This window comes from Canis aureus, chromosome 38, assembly GCF_053574225.1.
Source record: "Canis aureus isolate CA01 chromosome 38, VMU_Caureus_v.1.0, whole genome shotgun sequence".
NCBI classification, from domain to species: domain Eukaryota; kingdom Metazoa; phylum Chordata; class Mammalia; order Carnivora; family Canidae; genus Canis; species Canis aureus.
Genome location: NC_135648.1, coordinates 5263871 through 5282515, shown reverse-complemented (window position 1 = coordinate 5282515; position 18645 = coordinate 5263871). Strand labels below are relative to the sequence as shown.

The 18645-nt window shown below is 45.0% G+C and overlaps 1 protein-coding gene across 5 annotated transcripts in view; it reads right to left on the bottom strand.

Annotated features, from left to right (window-relative positions):
- The window catches only part of PBX1 (PBX homeobox 1), a 325636-nt gene extending 307244 nt beyond the window's left edge, over positions 1 to 18392 (bottom strand). The window contains exons 1-3 of one of the 5 annotated variants that reach the window (XM_077886854.1): positions 17922 to 18387; positions 17410 to 17700; positions 14031 to 14104 (exon numbers count right to left, since the gene is read on the bottom strand). In XM_077886854.1, the coding sequence (XP_077742980.1) occupies positions 14031 to 14104; positions 17410 to 17600 (265 nt within the window). In that variant the 5' untranslated portion in view covers positions 17601 to 17700; positions 17922 to 18387. Of the gene's footprint in view, positions 1 to 14030; positions 14105 to 17409 lie in introns of all 5 variants that reach the window. The other 4 variants (XM_077886855.1, XM_077886860.1, XM_077886852.1 and 1 more) reach the window with 4 other exon arrangements.
- Positions 18393 to 18645: the final 253 nt, after the last annotated feature.

Sequence of the window (18645 nt, the reverse complement as noted above, 5' to 3'; positions counted from 1 at the left end):
TCACCGGCGGAGCGGCTGGGCAGGCCACAACGAGAAAGCCATCACGGGAGTCTCAGAAACCTTAAGCAGACAGGAGGTCTAATGGCATAGGGCCTCAAAGAGCATTAAGTTAACCCAGCATCTTCGACCAGCAAGGAGGGAGAGCAAGAGAGAAGGTAGCCGAGGAGGGGAGGGTACGCACGTGAAAGATGAATCTAACCATGAAAATTTAATTTGTTAAAATAATGACTAGGGAATGACAGATAATGCACAAATTGTCTACATGCATTTATTGAATACATAATAAATGTGTGTATGAATATATATAACTATATACGCGCACCGCGATAAAAATTAATTCCAGCTTCCAGAAGCATCACTGTTTGTCTCCCCGCTGGCAAGAACCCTGGAGCACAGAGGTAAATTTCACACTTCCTCTCGGCCTTCCCTGAACACAGACCCCGTAGCTTAAGCTACCCAGGTGAGCAAATGTCACCGAATGCCTAGTCGGCGGGTGGTAAATTCCAGCCATCCCAGGGAAATGCCAAGTGGTCTCAGGTCACAAGTTTGGCAAATAGCAAATTTGGGGGTGTGAGGGAGGCAAGGAAGGGGACAAAAGAGACAATGAAGGGGAGAAGGCCAAGCAAATGGAAATGGGTGGTTCTCAGGCTGCCACAGTGAAACGCAGCACCCTTGGAATCAACAAAAGCAGCTCATCACCCCCAAGTGTTCATGAACTTTCGTTCAGAACGACCCGGAAGGCCACACTCCTGGTCCTAAGGAGCACATCCTCTCCTGGGCACAGGGCTCTGGGAGCAAGTTATTAGCGGCACGCGTGACAAAGATCATGACCTTGATTCAGGTCCCCCATTGGGCCAGGGGCTCCTGGAGGGTTAAGGGCCAGAGTGTACGCATTTGTACTCCCAGGTCTCGCACTAAGGTTCTTAGGAGGAGTTCCATAAATATTTGCCAAAGCAATCGATGGTCCAAAACAGGGGACAAACTCTGCACATTTCATCATGCCCTCCTGAAGGTCTAAGCTGACAATGTCCAGCTGCACAGAGAAAGTAACCTCAGTCAGGACAGGGATTCATTTTTAACTTTTTCACTATTCCACCCGTGGGGCATGAGAGTCTTTGCCAACATCTCCAGAACTGACAGTGGTCAAACAGATGGGGCCAAACTTAACTGAAAAAACAATTAAGCTTCCATAACCTCCGCTGATGGAGGGCGACAGTCAGAAGGTGACACTACAGGTGAGAAGATCTATTCCAATGGGATCTTGACCAGACCACCAATCTGGGCCTACATGTGCCCACACGAGGCCACGACGGAGATGCTTGGCCCTTTAGTGTAAGCCTGGAGGTGAATCCGGGTACCAAGCTATCTCAGCCTGAACCCCCTACAGAAGGGGGACTCGGTAAAGGGTAGGAGGATGGGGGGGTCCGAATCAGGAGCCGAGGTTAGCAAGTGTTCATTATTACCATAGCCGGTATGAGCGTCCCCACTCTTGAATTTTAGCTACAACGTGTTTCACAGAAAGAACATGGGAACTCTCAACCTACCTACCGGCCCTAGAGTTCCCGGGATGAAACATCCACGCTGTGAAACTATAATCAGGGGCCTGGTAGTTGGTGGATCAGAGACCCGGCTGGTGAAATTCCTAGACTGAACTTCACAGATTTCCCAAGTAATGGGAAAATGAGAGCATTCCACCTCTCCGACTTGAGCTCTCCCACGTGCACTCAATGGAAAGTTTCTGGAGGGTCTATCGCAGGACCTGGTGGTTGCTCTGCGGGGCTGTAACAGCAATAACGGGAAAGCACAAGAATCCATTTAAGAATAATAATCACACATCAAGAACATCTTTCCTAGTGTAACTTTCTAAGAAGAAAAATAAAGTAATATGGCTTAGGCCTGAGCATGATGACAGCCCCTTCCTGCCTCGGCTCCAGTAGGCTGGGAGGGGGAGGGGCGCGCGGCGCACGGGGGGGGGGGGGGGGGGGGAGGAGGCCGCAAACTCCCCAAATCAATTTTCTCTTTGCTGAAGACTCTGGCAAAAAGCAGGCAGCTGGAGGCCCCTGCAAGCCTTCCTGTGAGACAAGACAAGCGGCCATCTAAGGAGCCAGGGACGTCGGAAGGCCCCAACCCTCCTTCCAGTGTTCAAGGAATCAGGCCACGCTTAACGAAAACAAGTGTCAGTGCTGTTTGAAGTGCACCAAGGTTCTTTGGGTTAAAAATCTCCCGGGGTGGGGGGGTGGGGGATGACGAGCTCCCTGGAATTGCTGAGAGCTCCCTGGAAGAGCTGGAGAGGACAGGGTGGGCTGCTGCAGCAACTTGAGATGAGATGATGGCATTGGATCTGTCCACGGCACCCGGCACCCGGCACCCGGCACCCAGCGGAGTCTCGGGGGCTGGAGAGCCTGCAACACGGGGCTGAGGAAGGCGCTGCCAATCCATGTGCGCGCGTGTGAGCGCACGCGCATCCCCAGCCACGTGCCTGCAGGCCGCCTCGTGCGTGGCACCTGTGCTTGCGCGGCCACCCCGGGCACCCCCCTGGGCACCCCCCCCCCCGCCCGCCGACCCCGAGGCTCCGCCCCGCCCCGTGACCGCAGGGCCCACCCACTGGGTGCCCGGAAAGGCCGCGCGGCCCCCGGGGGAGGGAGGCCGACACGGGGTCCTCCCGGGGGCAAGGGCAGCGCGGTCAGCGGGCTGGGGGGGGGGGTCCGGGGGGGGAAAACGCGGCCGCGGAGGCACCCCCGCCCCCGCCCCACTCCGGGGGACTCCGGGGGACCCTGGGGCGCGCGCCCGCAGGGACCCCGCCCCCTTCCCCCGCGCCCCCGCCCGGCCTCTCCCCTAAGTTCCCGAAGTTTGCGGGCGCGGCGCATCCCCTCAAACTCCTGCCTGCGGGCTCCGCCCTCCGTCCTCCACCGGGGTGAGCCCCCGCCCGCCCACCTGGCCGCCCTTGACCCCGCGCCCTTGACCCCGCGGCTCGGCGCACCTCCCGGCCGCCCGGCGGCCCCGCACCCACCCGCGCGTGGCCCGGCTGCCGCGCCTCGCCGTCGCCGGGGCCGCGGGGTCACGGGTACCCCCGTCGGCAGGCCGCACAAAGGGAAGCCGGCCCGGCCGCCGCGCTTTGTTTGCAAGTGTTTGCTGATGGGAGCGGGGTGCAAGGTCCCGGGCCTCCGCGTGCACATTTTGCAGGAAGGTCCCGGGGCCTCCGCGTGCACATTCTGCAGGAAGGTCCGGGCCTCCGCGTGCACATTCTGCAGGAAGGTCCCGGGCCTCCGCATGCACATTCTGCAGGAAGGTCCCGGGCCTCCGCATGCACATTCTGCAGAAAGGTCCCGGGCCTCTGCATGCACATTCTGCAGGCAGGTCCCGGGGCCTCCGCATGCACATTCTGCAGGAAGGTCCGGGGCCTCCACATGCACATTCTGCAGGAAGGTCCCGGGGCCTCCGCATGCACATTCTGCAGGCAGGTCCCGGACCTCCACATGCACATTCTGCAGGCAGGTCCCGGACCTCCACATGCACATTCTGCAGGCAGGTCCCGGGGCCTCCGCAGGCACATTCTGCAGGAGGGCTCCGACGAGCACACCCTCCCCTCCGTGGAGGGCCTTTCGGGACACACGCATCTCGGGCTCCCCATCAGGGTCCCCGAGAGGTTTTCTTTGTTCGGGGACAAAAGAGAAATGCAAACTTTCAATTCGATTAACAATGGTAATTATAAGGAGGATTCTCCTACAGGGACGCAGTCGGCCCCAGATCACCTAGAGCCCCCAGAAAAGCCGCCCGCCGGCCCTGCCTGCCCGGCCTACCAGCACAGGCCACTAGGTAAACTTATTCCTCTGCCCCGCTGGCAGATTCCGTCCTGTCTCCACGCGCGACAGCCACACTTGCCCTCACACTCCCTGGACCACACTCAAAGAGAGCCAGACATCTTGCTGAATATCCTCACTTGAAGCTTCCAAAAGCCCTCCTGACAGGTGGGTGGGACTCAGACCTCCTTTTAGCATTTCAGGGGAGGCCAGAGGTGAACAAGTGACCCTCTCCCCAGTTCCAAGGTGAAAACCAAAACCAAGTTTCCCAACTTTCCAGGCGGCCCCGTAGGAACTTGCAGAGCTGTAGACTGCACTTCCCATCCTGCAACCAGACTCTGTATTTCCCAAAAGCAATTTCCAGGCTAGAATCTGATAGCTATAAATAGGATGCAAAAGAACCATTATTTGTATTCAGTCATGGAGTCAACAAGGTGGATTAAACTGGGACTGGCCTCCAACTGGCCTTGTAAATGTGATGCTAAATGCTTCAATTAAGAAAAAAAAAATAGTGATTTTTTTTTTCTCTCCCAGTTTGCCTTCTCCAATTCCACTTGATTGATGGAGGTGGCTTTAACACCACCATAACCACTTTTACATGACTGTCTAGAAAAGATACAAGGAGTCAAAGGATAAATGAGAACTGCAGGAACAATAAAAAGGAATTTTGTTTTCTAAATGCTCCACCTGCTTTCCATCCTGTGATCCCAAGCCTTGGCAAGGGATCACGTTGGGGCTGGTGATCTATGGGATGCAGGGTCAGGCTACTGGCTTTCTAGAGTTGCCCATTCCATGGATGTGGAAACCTAAGATCAAGAGGTTAAATGACATTCTTAAAATAACATACTTTGGAGGCAGTCAGCAGTAGGCCTGGGAACTCCGGACACAGCGTCCTGCAAGTTTTTGTCACACTAGGACTCCTCTGTACTTATTCATTGTATTCTCAGGGCAGAAAACAAGATGGCTGCTTCCACCCACTCATTCTATTTTAGGGAACATTTCAGATTTTTAAGAATATAGAAAAGAATCATTAAACAATAAGTCATAGAAAGAAAAAAGTAAAAATCAGAAGAAGGTAGAGGGGAATCACCTCATCCTAACTCCCACTAGTGAGACATTCTGTGCCAGAAAAGAAATGCCGTAGACATATGCCTTGTTCTGGGACATGGCTTTCCGTCAGGAACAGGTACAGTAGTATCAATTGCTACAGAAGTACCAGACCAAGTTTGAGTAGGGAACAATCATGTGTCTTCCTGAGTGCAGAAACTATGCCAAAAAAATAAACAAAACCAAAGTTTATGCCAAAACAATCATTCCATGGCCAAGTTGACCAATATGGAAGACGCTAACCCCGTGTAACTCTTGAGCACTCTAAGTATGGCCAGTCCACATTGAAGATGTGCTGTAAAGGTAAAATACACAATGGGTTTCAAAGTCTTAGTGCAAAAGAAAAAAGTAAAATATCTCCTAATTTTTATGTTGATCACACGTGGAAATATTTTAGCTATTTGGGTTGCAAAATATATTTCTTAAATAAAATATATTTCACCTGTTTATTTTTACTTCTTTTAAGTGAGCCACTAGAAAATTTAAAGCACTGAATTTAAAATTATTTTTTTTTCTTTTTTTTTAAATTTTTTTTATTTATTTATGATAGTCACATAGAGAGAGAGAGAGAGAGGCAGAGACACAGGCAGAGGGAGAAGCAGGCTCCATGCACTGGGAGCCCGACGTGGGATTCGATCCCGGGTCTCCAGGATCACGCCCTGGGCCAAAGGCAGGCGCTAAACCGCTGCACCACCCAGGGATCCCTGAATTTAAAATTATATATGTGTTTACTGAACAGCACTGTTCTATGGGATTCCCTTCCTAGAACTCTTAGGACTGAAGGAGGGAGAGGCAGGTATGTGTTGGGATGCCTGGTGCTGAGCTTTGCCCAAGAGTCTTTTTTCCTGTCACACAGACAACCACTTAAAGCATTTAAATGCAGCAGACTCAGGAAGCATTTTGGTGAGCCTCTAAACCCCTGGGAAGAACCAGGAAAAACCCAACCTGAAGAGACAGGGCCAAACTAGTGAGAAGGATGGTCAGCACTCTGCCATGTGGTTTTGGAAAAAATTAAAACAAAAATAAAAAACTGTAGTTGGCAATTATTGGCACACTCCCTCAACTATATGCATTATATTATTTATTGTGCTCTTTAGTCTCCCAAACGACCTTACGTAGTAGTATTATCTTTACATTACAGGTGAGGAAATGGAAGCTATGTAAAATCAAACAACTTACTAAAAAAGATCAAATAACTTATTAATATTACACAGCCATGCTAGGAACAGAATCCAGGTTCATACTAAATTGCTGTTCAGAAAATTGCCCTATCTTTTTTACTAATTCCTTCCCTTCCAGGTACCAGATATCTGATATTCCAGCAGTAGAAATTAATTCTTTTGCTTTAAATCTATCAAAAAAATTTAGAATAGGTATTGATCAAAGACGACCAAAAATATAGTAGAACCTTAGAGAAAAGGGTTGAAAAAAAATGCAAGGCTGGGAGTGCTGAAGACAAACTTTGAGGTGACTTACAATATGACTTGAGAGCACACCTCCTACAATCAAACACCAAGCATAGAGTACCATGTGATCAGCATGCTGCTACTAGGTGTATATCCAGAGAAAGACAAACATCCACACAAAACTCCGATGCACACGTTCATAGCAGCAAAAACATACAAAACAAGCTAATTAACCATCAACTGATGAATGGATAAACAAACTGTGGTATATCCATACAATGGAATATTATTTGGTCATAAAAAGGAATGAAGTAGTGAGGCACCTGTGCAGCTCAGTCAGTTAAGCAGTTGCCTTCATTTCAGGTCATGATCCCAGAGTCCTGGGATCGAGCCCAAGTCGGGATCCCTGCTCAGAGAAGAGTCTGCTTTTCCCTCTCCCTTTGCCCTCCCTCCCAAAACTCTCACTCTCAAATAAGTAAAATCTTAAAAAAAAAAAAAAGGAATGAAGTATTGATGCTATGCTACAGCATAAATGAACCTGAAAATATTACGCTAAATGAAAAAAGCCAGTAACAAACCACATATTATATGATTCCATTTATGTGAAATGTCCAGAACAGACAAATCCATACAGACAGACATTAGCAATTACTAGGGGCTGGGCAAAGGGCAAAATATGAACTGACTGGTAAAATAGGTACTGGGTTTTTTGGGAGGTGATAAAAATATATCTGAATTTAGGTTCTGAGGGTTGTACAAAAACTGTCAGCGGCGCCTCGTTGGCTCCTGCAACTCTTTATCTTACGGTCGTGAGTTCGAGTGCCATATGGGGCACAGAGTTTACTTAAAAAAAAAAAAAAAGAAAGAAAACTATCCAGAAAGAATAAAAAAAGAATAAACCTCCTATGTATCAAGGCTGTCATTATGACAGATATAAAATTGTTCCTAAATATGAAAAGTAGTAGGAAGTCAGGAAGAGGTGGGGTTGCCCTGAACCCACTTGGTGTTACTCTTCCTACTTGGAAACTTTGTAAGTGGAATGGATGGGTCTCTGTGTTTTCAGAGAGAAAATATTTTTAACTATAATTATATAATATCCCCAGTTGCTGATGCTAAGACAACACTCTCCCTAACATATGCAACTCTAGCTTTTCAGGTAGTTGTTGTCCAGTCCGTGGATAATTAAAACCCTCTGTCTTTGTTCTTACTCATTTCTTTTTTTTTTTTCCCTCCTTTCTTCCAACCCAGCCTCAGCCTTTTTGGAGAGATGTAGCTAATTCTCACTTTAAGAGAACAGCAAGAGAAACAAAAGGAAGCGAATCTTAAATTCAGCAATTTTTGTCTCTTTTCAGCATAGAATCACAGAGTCTTGGAATTGGCTTGGTCTGTAGGGACCATCTGGTGCAAGCCTCTCGTTTTCATGTAAGAAAACAGGGCCAGAAATAATAAAAGCTAACAGTTATTGACTGCTTATGCCAGGCACTGTAATTTACATGTATTACCTCATTTAATCCTCCCGACGTCCCTCTCCGATAGGTATCACTGTTCTCTCCTTTGTACAGAAGAGGAAACTGAGGCACAGAGAGGTAGAGTAACTTGAAGATCACAGAGCTAAAGAACAGGAGATGTGGGATACAAACCCAGGCAGTGTGGCTTCAGAGACCAAGTCCTTACCCAGTACTATTATAGTTTCTCCTAAAATTATTTAAGCAATTTGCCTATCATCTTACAACTACTTAGGGGTAGGTCCCAAGCAAGTATGGGTACCCCAGGACCCGCTTAATGACTAAAGTATCAGCGTATCAGCACAACGAATAGTTGAATGTATGAGCTAAACCCAAAAGTATGATTTTTTTTTTTTTTTTTTTTTTACCCTTTGCAGTCTTGATTTCTACCAATAAATAAGAGATTGAAACACAGCTGTCACTGGTAAGAAGACCATCCGGGAAGTCACTACTGACCTTATTCTGCCGTAAAGGAAGATAGGTTTTATAATCTTATGACAGTCTATACCTGCACTTCTTTTTTTTTTTTTTTCTGGAAATCACTCTGCCAAGTTCTGAGAAGTGACATCTCTAAGATGCAGATGGAACAAAAGATTGAACCAGGGAATTCTCCCCATGAGAGACAACCAACCACCCATGACGTGATGACAGACCAGTGGATGTGTCCCCGTGTCCTGAAAGAGTTAATACAGTGACATCCTATGAAATGGAATAGGCTAGGAGTCCTGACATAATTTATCATAGAAAACACAGCATCTTTTATTTGGATAGGCCGAGGAGCTCAAAGCACTTTGCAAACAACTCCCGAATCCTCTCTGTACTTTATTTATCAATTACTGGATTCCTTACACCTCACCCCACCAGCTCAGGTAAGGGGCAGGGCTGGGGCCAGAACTCTTATATTCTTCGTACCCAGACACAAATGACAGTACAGAGAGACTGGGGGCCCCTAGGGTCACAGGAAAATGAATACGGTCTGTCTTGGGGAGCTGGACCTCGGACACTGCCTCCGTCATGTGGCTTTTGGGGTGAATTTTTTTTACATTAAAAGGAAAAGGAATGAAGTATATTTAGATTCACCTCACCAAGTTCAAAACAGAACAGCATCCATCTAAAAGAGGTTTAAAACCAAAATTAAGGCGAAGTTTTCCCAAGGCATGAATGCAAATTGTGTCTCCGAAGAAGCTGGGGTTATGCTTTAAATTAAAATTAAAATGCTCTCCTGTTTAAACATGTTCAATATTTAAGTTTTGGTTTGTTTGCCTGTTTACGGCTATTTCTGTCACTTTGCCAATAATACGACCCAAAGTTCATGGATGTCAGCAGACAGCAGGGGCAAAAGCATGTGACAAGCCTGGCACCAGCAGAGAGCTAAATGCACAGGCCAGCAATGCCCCCTCCCGGCACTGCCCAACCGGGAACCCACAGCCCCACACCCCCAGCTCCCAGCACCCACTGACCCTGGGTCCCAAGTCTCTGTGTGTGTGTGTCTCCCAATCCCCTCACTTTAACTTAGATCTCCCTCCTCCCCAATCCTCACAGGCACCCTGCTAGAAGCAGTGACACCAAACTTCCAAAACTCTCAGCCCTCTGATGGGTTATGACCCAAATGTGCTTTGCACCATCCTCCCCACCTCCCAAATACTAGAGTTTGTCTAACCCACCCCTTAAAACAGATCACATAAAAGTAACTGGAGAGAAGGGGTATTTCTCATCAGTCCTCGAGTTGCAGGTCAATAGCTCACATCCAGATTATGACAAATCGTATATCGTCGAATCACATCCCTTCTGCCGAGCTCACTGCTGTGCCTGAATGGTAGTGTTCAAGGAAAGCCGGGTTGTGACTTCCCTTCCCTCATTCTCCCCTTTGCTCTCTCAGCCTCTTCCATCAAAAAAAAAAAAAAAAAGAGAGAGAGAGAGAGAGAGAGATCCAATACTTGAACTCTCTGGTCAGCAAGAAAAAGTTTTTGCATTTGCCTGCTATGGATGAACTTCTGTGAAGTCACTCCAGCTGCTTCGACCCCACTAGGAATCTGAGCAGAGGCAGCCCTACATTGACTGAAGTTATTTCACTCCTGCTAGGCTCAAGCCCTCATGCCATCAGAATTATTCCCCTGCTGTATACAGCTTCGCTGCATAATGCCCATCTCCTATTTATACAAACACACACGCACACACACATACAAATGATTCTCTAATGTTGTAAAGAAGAGAGGAGTACCAGTCCCATGATATAATTGCTGTATTACAAAGAAGTGGCAGGCAAGAATAATAAGATAAGGTGTCAAAAGTGAAATACAGTAGTAGACTTAAAAAAAAAAAAAAACCTACAGTTCTGTGATGGGGGTGTTAATTGAAAACAGAGAAAAAAAGAAAAGAGAGAGAACAAAAGAGTGTTAAGGAAGCAAAAAATAATAATAATAATTTTTTTTTAACCTCCTTCAGTGATTTGATTTAACTTCAGCGCAGATAATTCACAGAGGAAAACCGGCTGAAAATGCCATAGATAGCTATTATGTTCTAAAATTAAAAACTATTCACAACAATTACAGCTATTCAATGCTATCTATAAATATTCTCCTTAGTAAATGGCACCCAATATTTTTTGCGTGTTTTCCTCATTTTTAAACCTGCATGATTTTTGACACAAAAGTAAAAAAAAAAAAAAAAAAAAAAAAAAAAAAAAAAAAAGAGTAAAAGAAACACTGGAAAATATAAGTAAGGTCTTTTTTAAGAAATGCAGTGTGTCTACCTTTTTTTCCCTCCTCCTCTTCCATATCCCATCAACCCCACGACCACCACATATACGCGTATGGAAAACTCAGCCTATTGCTAATATGTCAGAAGACAAGGAATGGTTCCTAAAAAAAAAAAAAAACAAGAGAAAATGAGATACTGAGGTCCAAAACTCTGTATTAAATCCCTCTGTTCCCAGAAGGAGAGAGCAGATAAAAGCCACTTGTGAAACACACATTGCTATGGGTCTGGACAAGGTTTTCCTTGCTGTTGTTTGAGATTTGCCACCGAGCATTTTGCAGGCATTCTTTTTTCCGAGCATTTATTTTTAAAAAGCAAAAGGGTATCAAAATAAAAACTCACCCACACTCTGAAGCAAGAAGACACATGGTGAGGTGTTTTTTTTTTTTTTTTTTTAATATCCTCACAGTAATTTCTGACTTAAATACCCATCAATCAACTGTAATTTAGACGCTGCTGCCTACTTTGGGTGTTGTGCGCATGTGTTTCTTTCAAGTTCCAAAAGGTTGGTGAGACCATCTCTGCTAGCATTCCTACTTGTTTCTGAGCTCTCCAAGTGAAATCATGAACAGAAACCAAAAAAGTAAAAGCAGAAAATAGAGGCCACCGCCATGCACCTCTCAGAGTCCCGTCCTCCCTATAGAAAGACCCAGGTGAGCCAAACCTTGTGAACTTGGTGTGAGAATACCAACCAGCAAACAAGCCCACCCAACATCAAGTAACGTCTACAGGGCTTGAGATGGGAGCCCAAAAATACTCATCCAAAGCAAAAATACTCATTGAAGGCGAAAATACTCATTCAAGGCAAGGGCCCTTGGAAGTAACAATAGGAGAAGTCCCATAACAATGAAGGAATGCGTAGGACCTGACCATCCTACAGATCTGGTTACCAGCTCTGCATCAAGGGAAGGGGGTAAAAAAAAAAAAAAAAAAAAGCTCCTGCAACTTTACACTTTCTGTGTCTCAGACACATCGACCGCAAGGAAGATAAGCTGGCAGGGAGACGGGAGTTGGGCAGATCCTAAGGAAGGGAGTCATCAGGCTTTAGAATCAAAGGCCTCTTTTCCACACACCGGTTGTCTGTCTCCTACCTTCAACACAGAACACTCAACACTCCAGGACACATTTCTTCCTTCCCCTCACTCCTTCTAACATCCAAGCGGAAGAATAACAAGGAGGAAGGCAACCTTTTTTTCTTGTCTTTTTTTTTTTTTTCAACTTTCACCCGTGGGTGCCCTCTCGATCCCAAGGCCTAGGTGTGTATGTGTGCGCGTGTGGACATGTTATTTCCCCTTACACAGGGGCAGTGATCCTTGCCGTCTTCCATTTCCAGGACTTGATCAACTATGTTTTAAATCTGTGATTCTAAAGATAGCACACAGAACCTTAACTTAGATTTTTTTTTTTACCTCTCCAGACATTAATTCATTAAGTGACAGAAAATTCTTAAAAAAGCAAAATACCAATCCAATGATAAATGACGCCTTTCCAGTGTTATTTTGACCAATACCACTGCTTCCTATCACCGTAGTTTAGCCAATATGAATAAGAAACAAACTCTTTAACACCAGAACCGGATCTCTATTCACACCCACCCACTTTGATCTACTGCCTTAGTAGGTTTTAATTAGAAGCCTAGAATTAAACACTTTGGCCACAATATATACATTCAAGTGCCCTGATGGGCTTCCTTTCAATAAATATCTGATAAAGTGTCTTCAAAAATAGAGTCGCCTTAGCCTGGATTATCAAATATGCCTTTATGTCTTGATTTCTACATTTTATTAATCAAGAGAGGCAAGAAAGCATACCAGATTAGAGACAAATTTCAACGAACCAAATACTCTACTCAAAAGTACATAAGCATCAGAGATCAAAAAAGAAAATGAGAAGGAAGAAAAAAAAAGGAGAGAAGAAACAAATAGCCATGCACTGAGGTTTCCTGCTCCGGTTAATAGGGAAAAAAAAAAAAAAAAACAAGCAAACTAAAAAGTGTGACAAACCGGAAAAGCTCTTTGATATTTCTATGTACAATTCATAAATCTCTTAAAAGGTGTTTCACAGCTAAAATAATGTAATTAACAGCTTTGCAGTCAGGTTAGGCTCTGGCAAGGCAACCTGGAAGTCTGGAAGGTCTGAACATCACTGCTCAGGTGCTTTGTCTAGAATGTTATGCACAACACAAATAACATCCAACAAAGGAGCTGCTTACTAATTTCCCATAGATTTCAAGACCCCAGTAATTACATGTTCCATCAGTGGTCACATCTTGAAACTATTTATTTTTTAAAAGAGAAACACCGAGAGCTTTCAGAAAGAAAGCCACCCTGGGTGCCCTCCCCCCCCCCCTTTTTTTTATGTGTAACTATCAATGTATATCAACCGGGCATGCAATCATATTTATTGTCACTTTCATTCATGTCATGCCCTTGCTTATATGGTTTAGATATGAATTATTGACTGTTACACTCCTTGTTGTAAAAAATAAATAAATAAATAGGATGGCAGGTACTTTGCACTGCTCTGAAGCGAGCGAGCAAGCCAGAGGCCAGCAGAAGCTCCCGCTTTATATAACCACCCCTCGTTCCTCATCTTTATGCCCTAGTTTCAGATTGCCTTCTCAACTCTTTCTTTTCACAAGGGCGAGATGCACCCACTTTGGAAAATTAAGGCTTAAAATAAACAAACAAGAGGATGTTGCTAAATGTCCTTCCCAGAGCATCTGTTGTTTAAGAACACCTCTGATTGATGATTGCTATTTTTTAATTGTTGCTTTAAAATTTAAATGCCCTCCTGGGATGTGTTATAAGTGTGTTAGTCCATGATATGAGCTCTAGAAAGTAGAAAAACAACAGAATGAGTGATCTCATGGCATTATAGTCCCCTAAACCCAACGCTTCCCCCTGCTATAAAATCACAGGGCACTTCAAATACCGGCAACCTGAGCTTGTATGGCGCTTTCCACAAAGGTATTTGACAACACTGCTAAGAACCTCTAGCCTGCTGCTTGGTACAATTACAAGAAAAAAAAAAAAAAAAGGAAAGGAAACTTTAAACAGTTTAGCCCCCATGCCCAACTCCAAAAAAAACGAGCGTTTTAAATATGGGCCAAAAATATGTTCCTCCAGGACACAGACTTTTACTTTCATATTCTTCCCCCAAAGGCACATCATTCTATAAATTTCCCTTCAGAACCTCTATCTTAGCCCCAATTTCAAAGAGGCTGGTAACAGAGTTAAGAAAAATAAACCAGTAATGCTGGATAATAACTGTCAAAGAAACTTGGTGCTTCTTCCAGGAAGCAGGGCTACTAGGACTTCCTATTGGAATCTGCGATCAATCTTGAGAGCACTTTTATTCTGAAATTTTAATATTTAAATAATGGGTTTGTCATTGCTGGTTAAGTGAGTCAATTGGCCAAAGAAAATGCTTAAACGTTGGAATCTCATTCCTACCTGTTTTTTCTTTGATTTCACACAACACATTAAACAAGGCAGGCTTCATTCTGTGGCAGTTTAAAGCATGTTTTCTGCAAGAAAGAAACAACAACATAATAGCTTAGGTGGACTTTCAAGATCAAACTGCTGATAATGCACAGGGGGAAAAATCTGAACATTTAGCCAAAATTATATCCCAAGCATAACTCTGTGGCATGCTTCAATTGTTTTATGACTTAATATACAGAGTCCCGCCATAGAAAAAGAAATAATGTTAATTAGCAGGGAGAGAGTAGGGATTTAACTACAGAACAGAACTAACCTAAATTATGCCCATTTAGGCAGAGTTAGGTTTTTGCTTGGGCGTTTTTTTTTTTTTTCCCCAAGTAGTTCAATCAAAATGGAATTCTTAAACCAATAATTCTATCCAGGGCAATGAATACGGCAAAGCCAAATGCATGGGGTAACAGTTTTCTATAATCTATGCATCCACCACAGCCTAGGAGCTGTCTGCCTCTCCGTCTATGTGTGTGTTTTCAAATTTAATTCATCCATGTGTTCGAATTCATTCCGCAGATGCCCCTGTATTCTCATAAACACAAGATGCTTGAAAGGTCTTCTGAGTAGAACTGTCAATTTATAAAATTTCAGTCCCCAAGTTAAAGAGTATGGAAATGCATTGCCAGGGGGCAAACATACCCATATGGGGAATAAATTCATTTCTCCGTGTTCACATTATGCCTCTTGTGCACACACCGCTTATTTGCAGGTGTTGAAATTCAATTATTTACAATTAGGACCTTGCACCCATTGGGGAAAAAAATAAATACAATTCTGCCTTTTAGATTAGTGATTTACCTGGTTCCTGCGTGTGTTTGTATTCAGAGTGCACTTGAGGAACACAACAATACCTTTCCCTTGATTTTACTATGGAAGCACTTAACAGAAGGATATTGTTTTGGAAACAAAATCCTGATCATATCAGCTATCAGTTAAGGGAATTCTGTTTACAAACTGAAATTAAAGTGTAAAGACAAATGGAAACCCCTGGCACTCCAGACACATGCAATTCTTTTTTAATTCTTGTGAAAGTTAAAAAATAGAGAGAGACACATTCTCCTTAAGGATAGTAACCAGAAGCATGCTCCATACACTGTACAGCAGAGGGGTAATAAGCTCAAAATTCAAGAGTATCAAAATAAACACATGCATGGTGTCTAAAACACTAATGGTTTACTTTGTAAATAATAAATGTACATGAGAAAGGTATGGCTAAGGAAAGGAAAAACAGATCTAGTATTTGCTAAGTAGAGTTACATTGTTTAACCAAAAAGCAAGCTTAGTGGTGACTGAGTTCTCATGTGGGGTGAGAAGAAAAAAAAAAAAAAAGGTGGAAAATACTTCACTGTATCAAAGACCCCTTCTGGGGCCTTTTAAATAGTTTTCATTTAAGTGTATTCTTACGCACAGGCCCAAATGGAAAAACAAATAAACAAAAGCAACAACAACAAAAAGCCCCACACGGCTTTACAGAAATACTGCATTTCCACAGCACATCAATGGGGTTATGGAGAGAGAAGAGCTTTCCCTCTCCCAAAATTGGGAGCCTAGATCCCTCGCAGCATCTAGGCCACTGTAAGGGGGGACCCGCCAAGCCACGGCTGTCCTCAGTTGTACAAAAAGAGGTAGGACCAAACATGAGAAAAGTGGTGAGTCTCCAGCCTTCCCGGCCCCTTCCACTTCACAAACTTGTTATTAAACCTGTTTATTGGTATGTCTGAGTTTATTTTCCTGGAACAATGTAATGGAGAAATCTGTTCCAATTCAAAAAGAGACTGCCAGTGGGAAATCTTCCACTTTACTACAATTATTAGCTTCTCTTCAGATAATACAATTCAAAAAGAGCACCGATTCATTTCCGAAAACTTTCCCCCATTAAAAAAAAAAATTAAGAATAGTTCCAGTCTTCAGAGATTTCTAAGTTTTCGAGCACACATAAACCTCAGTACTTTTGAGTTTACATGTTGCATGTGCTTGCAGCTAAAATAAGGGTGTAATTCATAACATCCATGCTTTTAACTGCTTCTCATTTTCTCAACTCAAATTCCTTATTTCCGTAGGACAAAATCACCTATAAATGAGGTCTTTTTCACATAACTAAGTCATCTGGGGTATAGGAATAGTGTACATATTTTCTTTTTTAGAAAAACAACTACTTCTGAGATTTAACAAAGCAGGGTAATTAACTGTAAAGACATATGTGATCATTAGGTTTTTTAAATTCTTCCTTTCGAGATCGGCCTTGGGCAAGCTGTTAGTGGGTTGCCATTGACTCTACGTTTTATTTTGAAAGAGAATTTCCTGTAAAATCCTGGAGTGGAGAACCTCTACCTGGCAGAGGGTTAAGTTGAGAAGCTATACAGCTTCTTTATTATGTTTCCTTAATAAAGATCTTCCTGTCCTATGGCACTGAAATACATGCAATTCACACATGCCTTCATTTCTATTTATTTGCATTCTAAGTGGTCCTGAAAGAAGCATGGAGGAAAAAAAAAAAAAGCATGCTTGATTTTTGTGCCACCCCCCCCACCCCTTTTTAAAGGACCATACATTGGGTGCCACTGGAAGGCTGGTAAACTGACTCAAATGAACAGACAATAAAGTTAAACTGAATATCTGAGTCGCCCAGAACTAACAAATATGCCTGAAAGCAAAATTATGTTTTCCTTCTTCCCATTAGCTTCTTTTGAAACAGAATCAAATGAATGCAAAATATCTTTTGGAGAGCTGACAAGTACTGACAAAGAATTAATCTGCTTTTTGTTGTTGTTGTTGTTGTTGTTGTTTTTCCAAAGGGGGCAGAAGGGGGATAAAAGATAAAAATCCATTTTGGAGGGGTGCATCAAGAGCGAAAAGCAAAAAGTCTCTGAATGAGGTAAGGAGTCACTAAATTTGCAAATAAAAGTGTTATTGGGACATTGCATTTTGTAATGCTGCGGAGTCCCCCAGCAAGAAGGCAGGGAATGGGGTTCAAAACTTGACAATTGTGCTCTCTCTGATACTTTTTTTAAAGCAGTAAAAAGTGCCGAGGGCCGCTTTTGGATCGGCTGGCAGTATTTTCGGCGTGCCTGAGTGTTTGTGTGCACATACAGGAATATCTCTGTATTCTCACACACACACACACACGCAGCCACATCTCGGCATGGGCGATTACACTTTCGATAACAACGCTCCTTGCAATTTTACTCCTCCGCCATGGAGTTGAGCTCATCAGAATGGGAAAAGAAATAACATTTAAAAAGAAAGCGCTGCGCTGATTCGGTTCCCATTGTTTCCCCCCGCGAGAGGGAGAAAAACAAAAAACCCCAAGAAAGGAAAAGAAAAGCCTCCATCTCACCTGGCCTGCGCCTCATCCAAACTCTGGTCTGTGATGGTCATAATTTGCTGTAAAATGTCTCCAATGTCCTGCTTCCTCCCGCCCTCCCCCTCGGTCCCTCCGGCCCCATCCTGCAAGTGCTGGGACAGGCCGGGGTGTCCGGCCATCCCGACCCCAGCATGGGAATGCATCAGCCTGGGCTGCTCGTCCATCTCCAAAGGCAACGGCAGCCCCCGGCTCTTCCTCTTCTGCTCCTCGGCTCGGCTCCTGGGCAGCACCAAGGCTTTTTATCCTTCAAGCTGGCTTCAGATCCTTTTCAGGATAAACAGGGAAGGGGGAAAAAAAAAAAAAAAAAAAAAAAAGAAGACCAAAAGAAGAAGAAAAAAAAAAAATCCCTTTGCCTCTTTTAGAGGCTGGTGGGAGGATGGGGAGTGGGGAGGGGGAGGGGGGCGTGAAGGGGTTGCGGGGTGAGGGTGGGAATAAGGGCTGGTGGGGAAGGGTGTTGACTCCGAAAAGCAAGAAAAATAAACCACCTTCCCACTTGACGAAAAGAAATCAGAGCTGGCTTTTGGTTGCTTTTTTTTTTTTTTTTTTTTTTTTTTTTTTTTTTCCTCTCAGTCCGGTCTCCTTTGCGAGGCAGAAATGGGCTCCCGGCGCTTAAATCTGTGGCTTAATCCTTTTGCAAATATGCATTGATCGGGAGAAAGGAGAGGAAGGCAGGGGGATTGCAATGCAAACTTTCCCCCCCACCCCCCGCTGCCCCCCACCCCCACTCCGGGCCAGAGTGATCTCAAAGGGGGTGGGCTGTTGCAAAAGCCAGATCTCCCCCGGCCGCGGCGGCAGGCAGAGCTCAGGCTCTCTCCTCCTCCGTGGCTCTGCAAACTCCGGCAGCCCCGCCAGCCTCCTGCTTTTGTTTAGCTCAGGCTCAGGACTCCAGAAACACATACAGAAAAACCACAGCCTGCGAGGAGGAGGAGGAGGAGGAGGAGGAGGGAGGAGGAGGAGGAGGAGGGGGAGGAGGAGGAGGGGGAGGAGGAGGACGAGAAGGAGGAGGAGGAGGACGAGAAGGAGGAGAGGGGAGGGGGCGGGGAAGCCGGGGGGCGGGGGGCCCAAGGAGGGAGGAGGGCGCGCGGGCCCCGCCCCCCTGCTCTGATTGGTCGCCGCCGCCAAGACGGCCCCGCCCCCCGCCGCGCGCCTCCCGGCGCCTCCTCCGCGGCCTCCTTCGGCCCCGCCCCTCCCGGCGCCCTGTCAATCAGA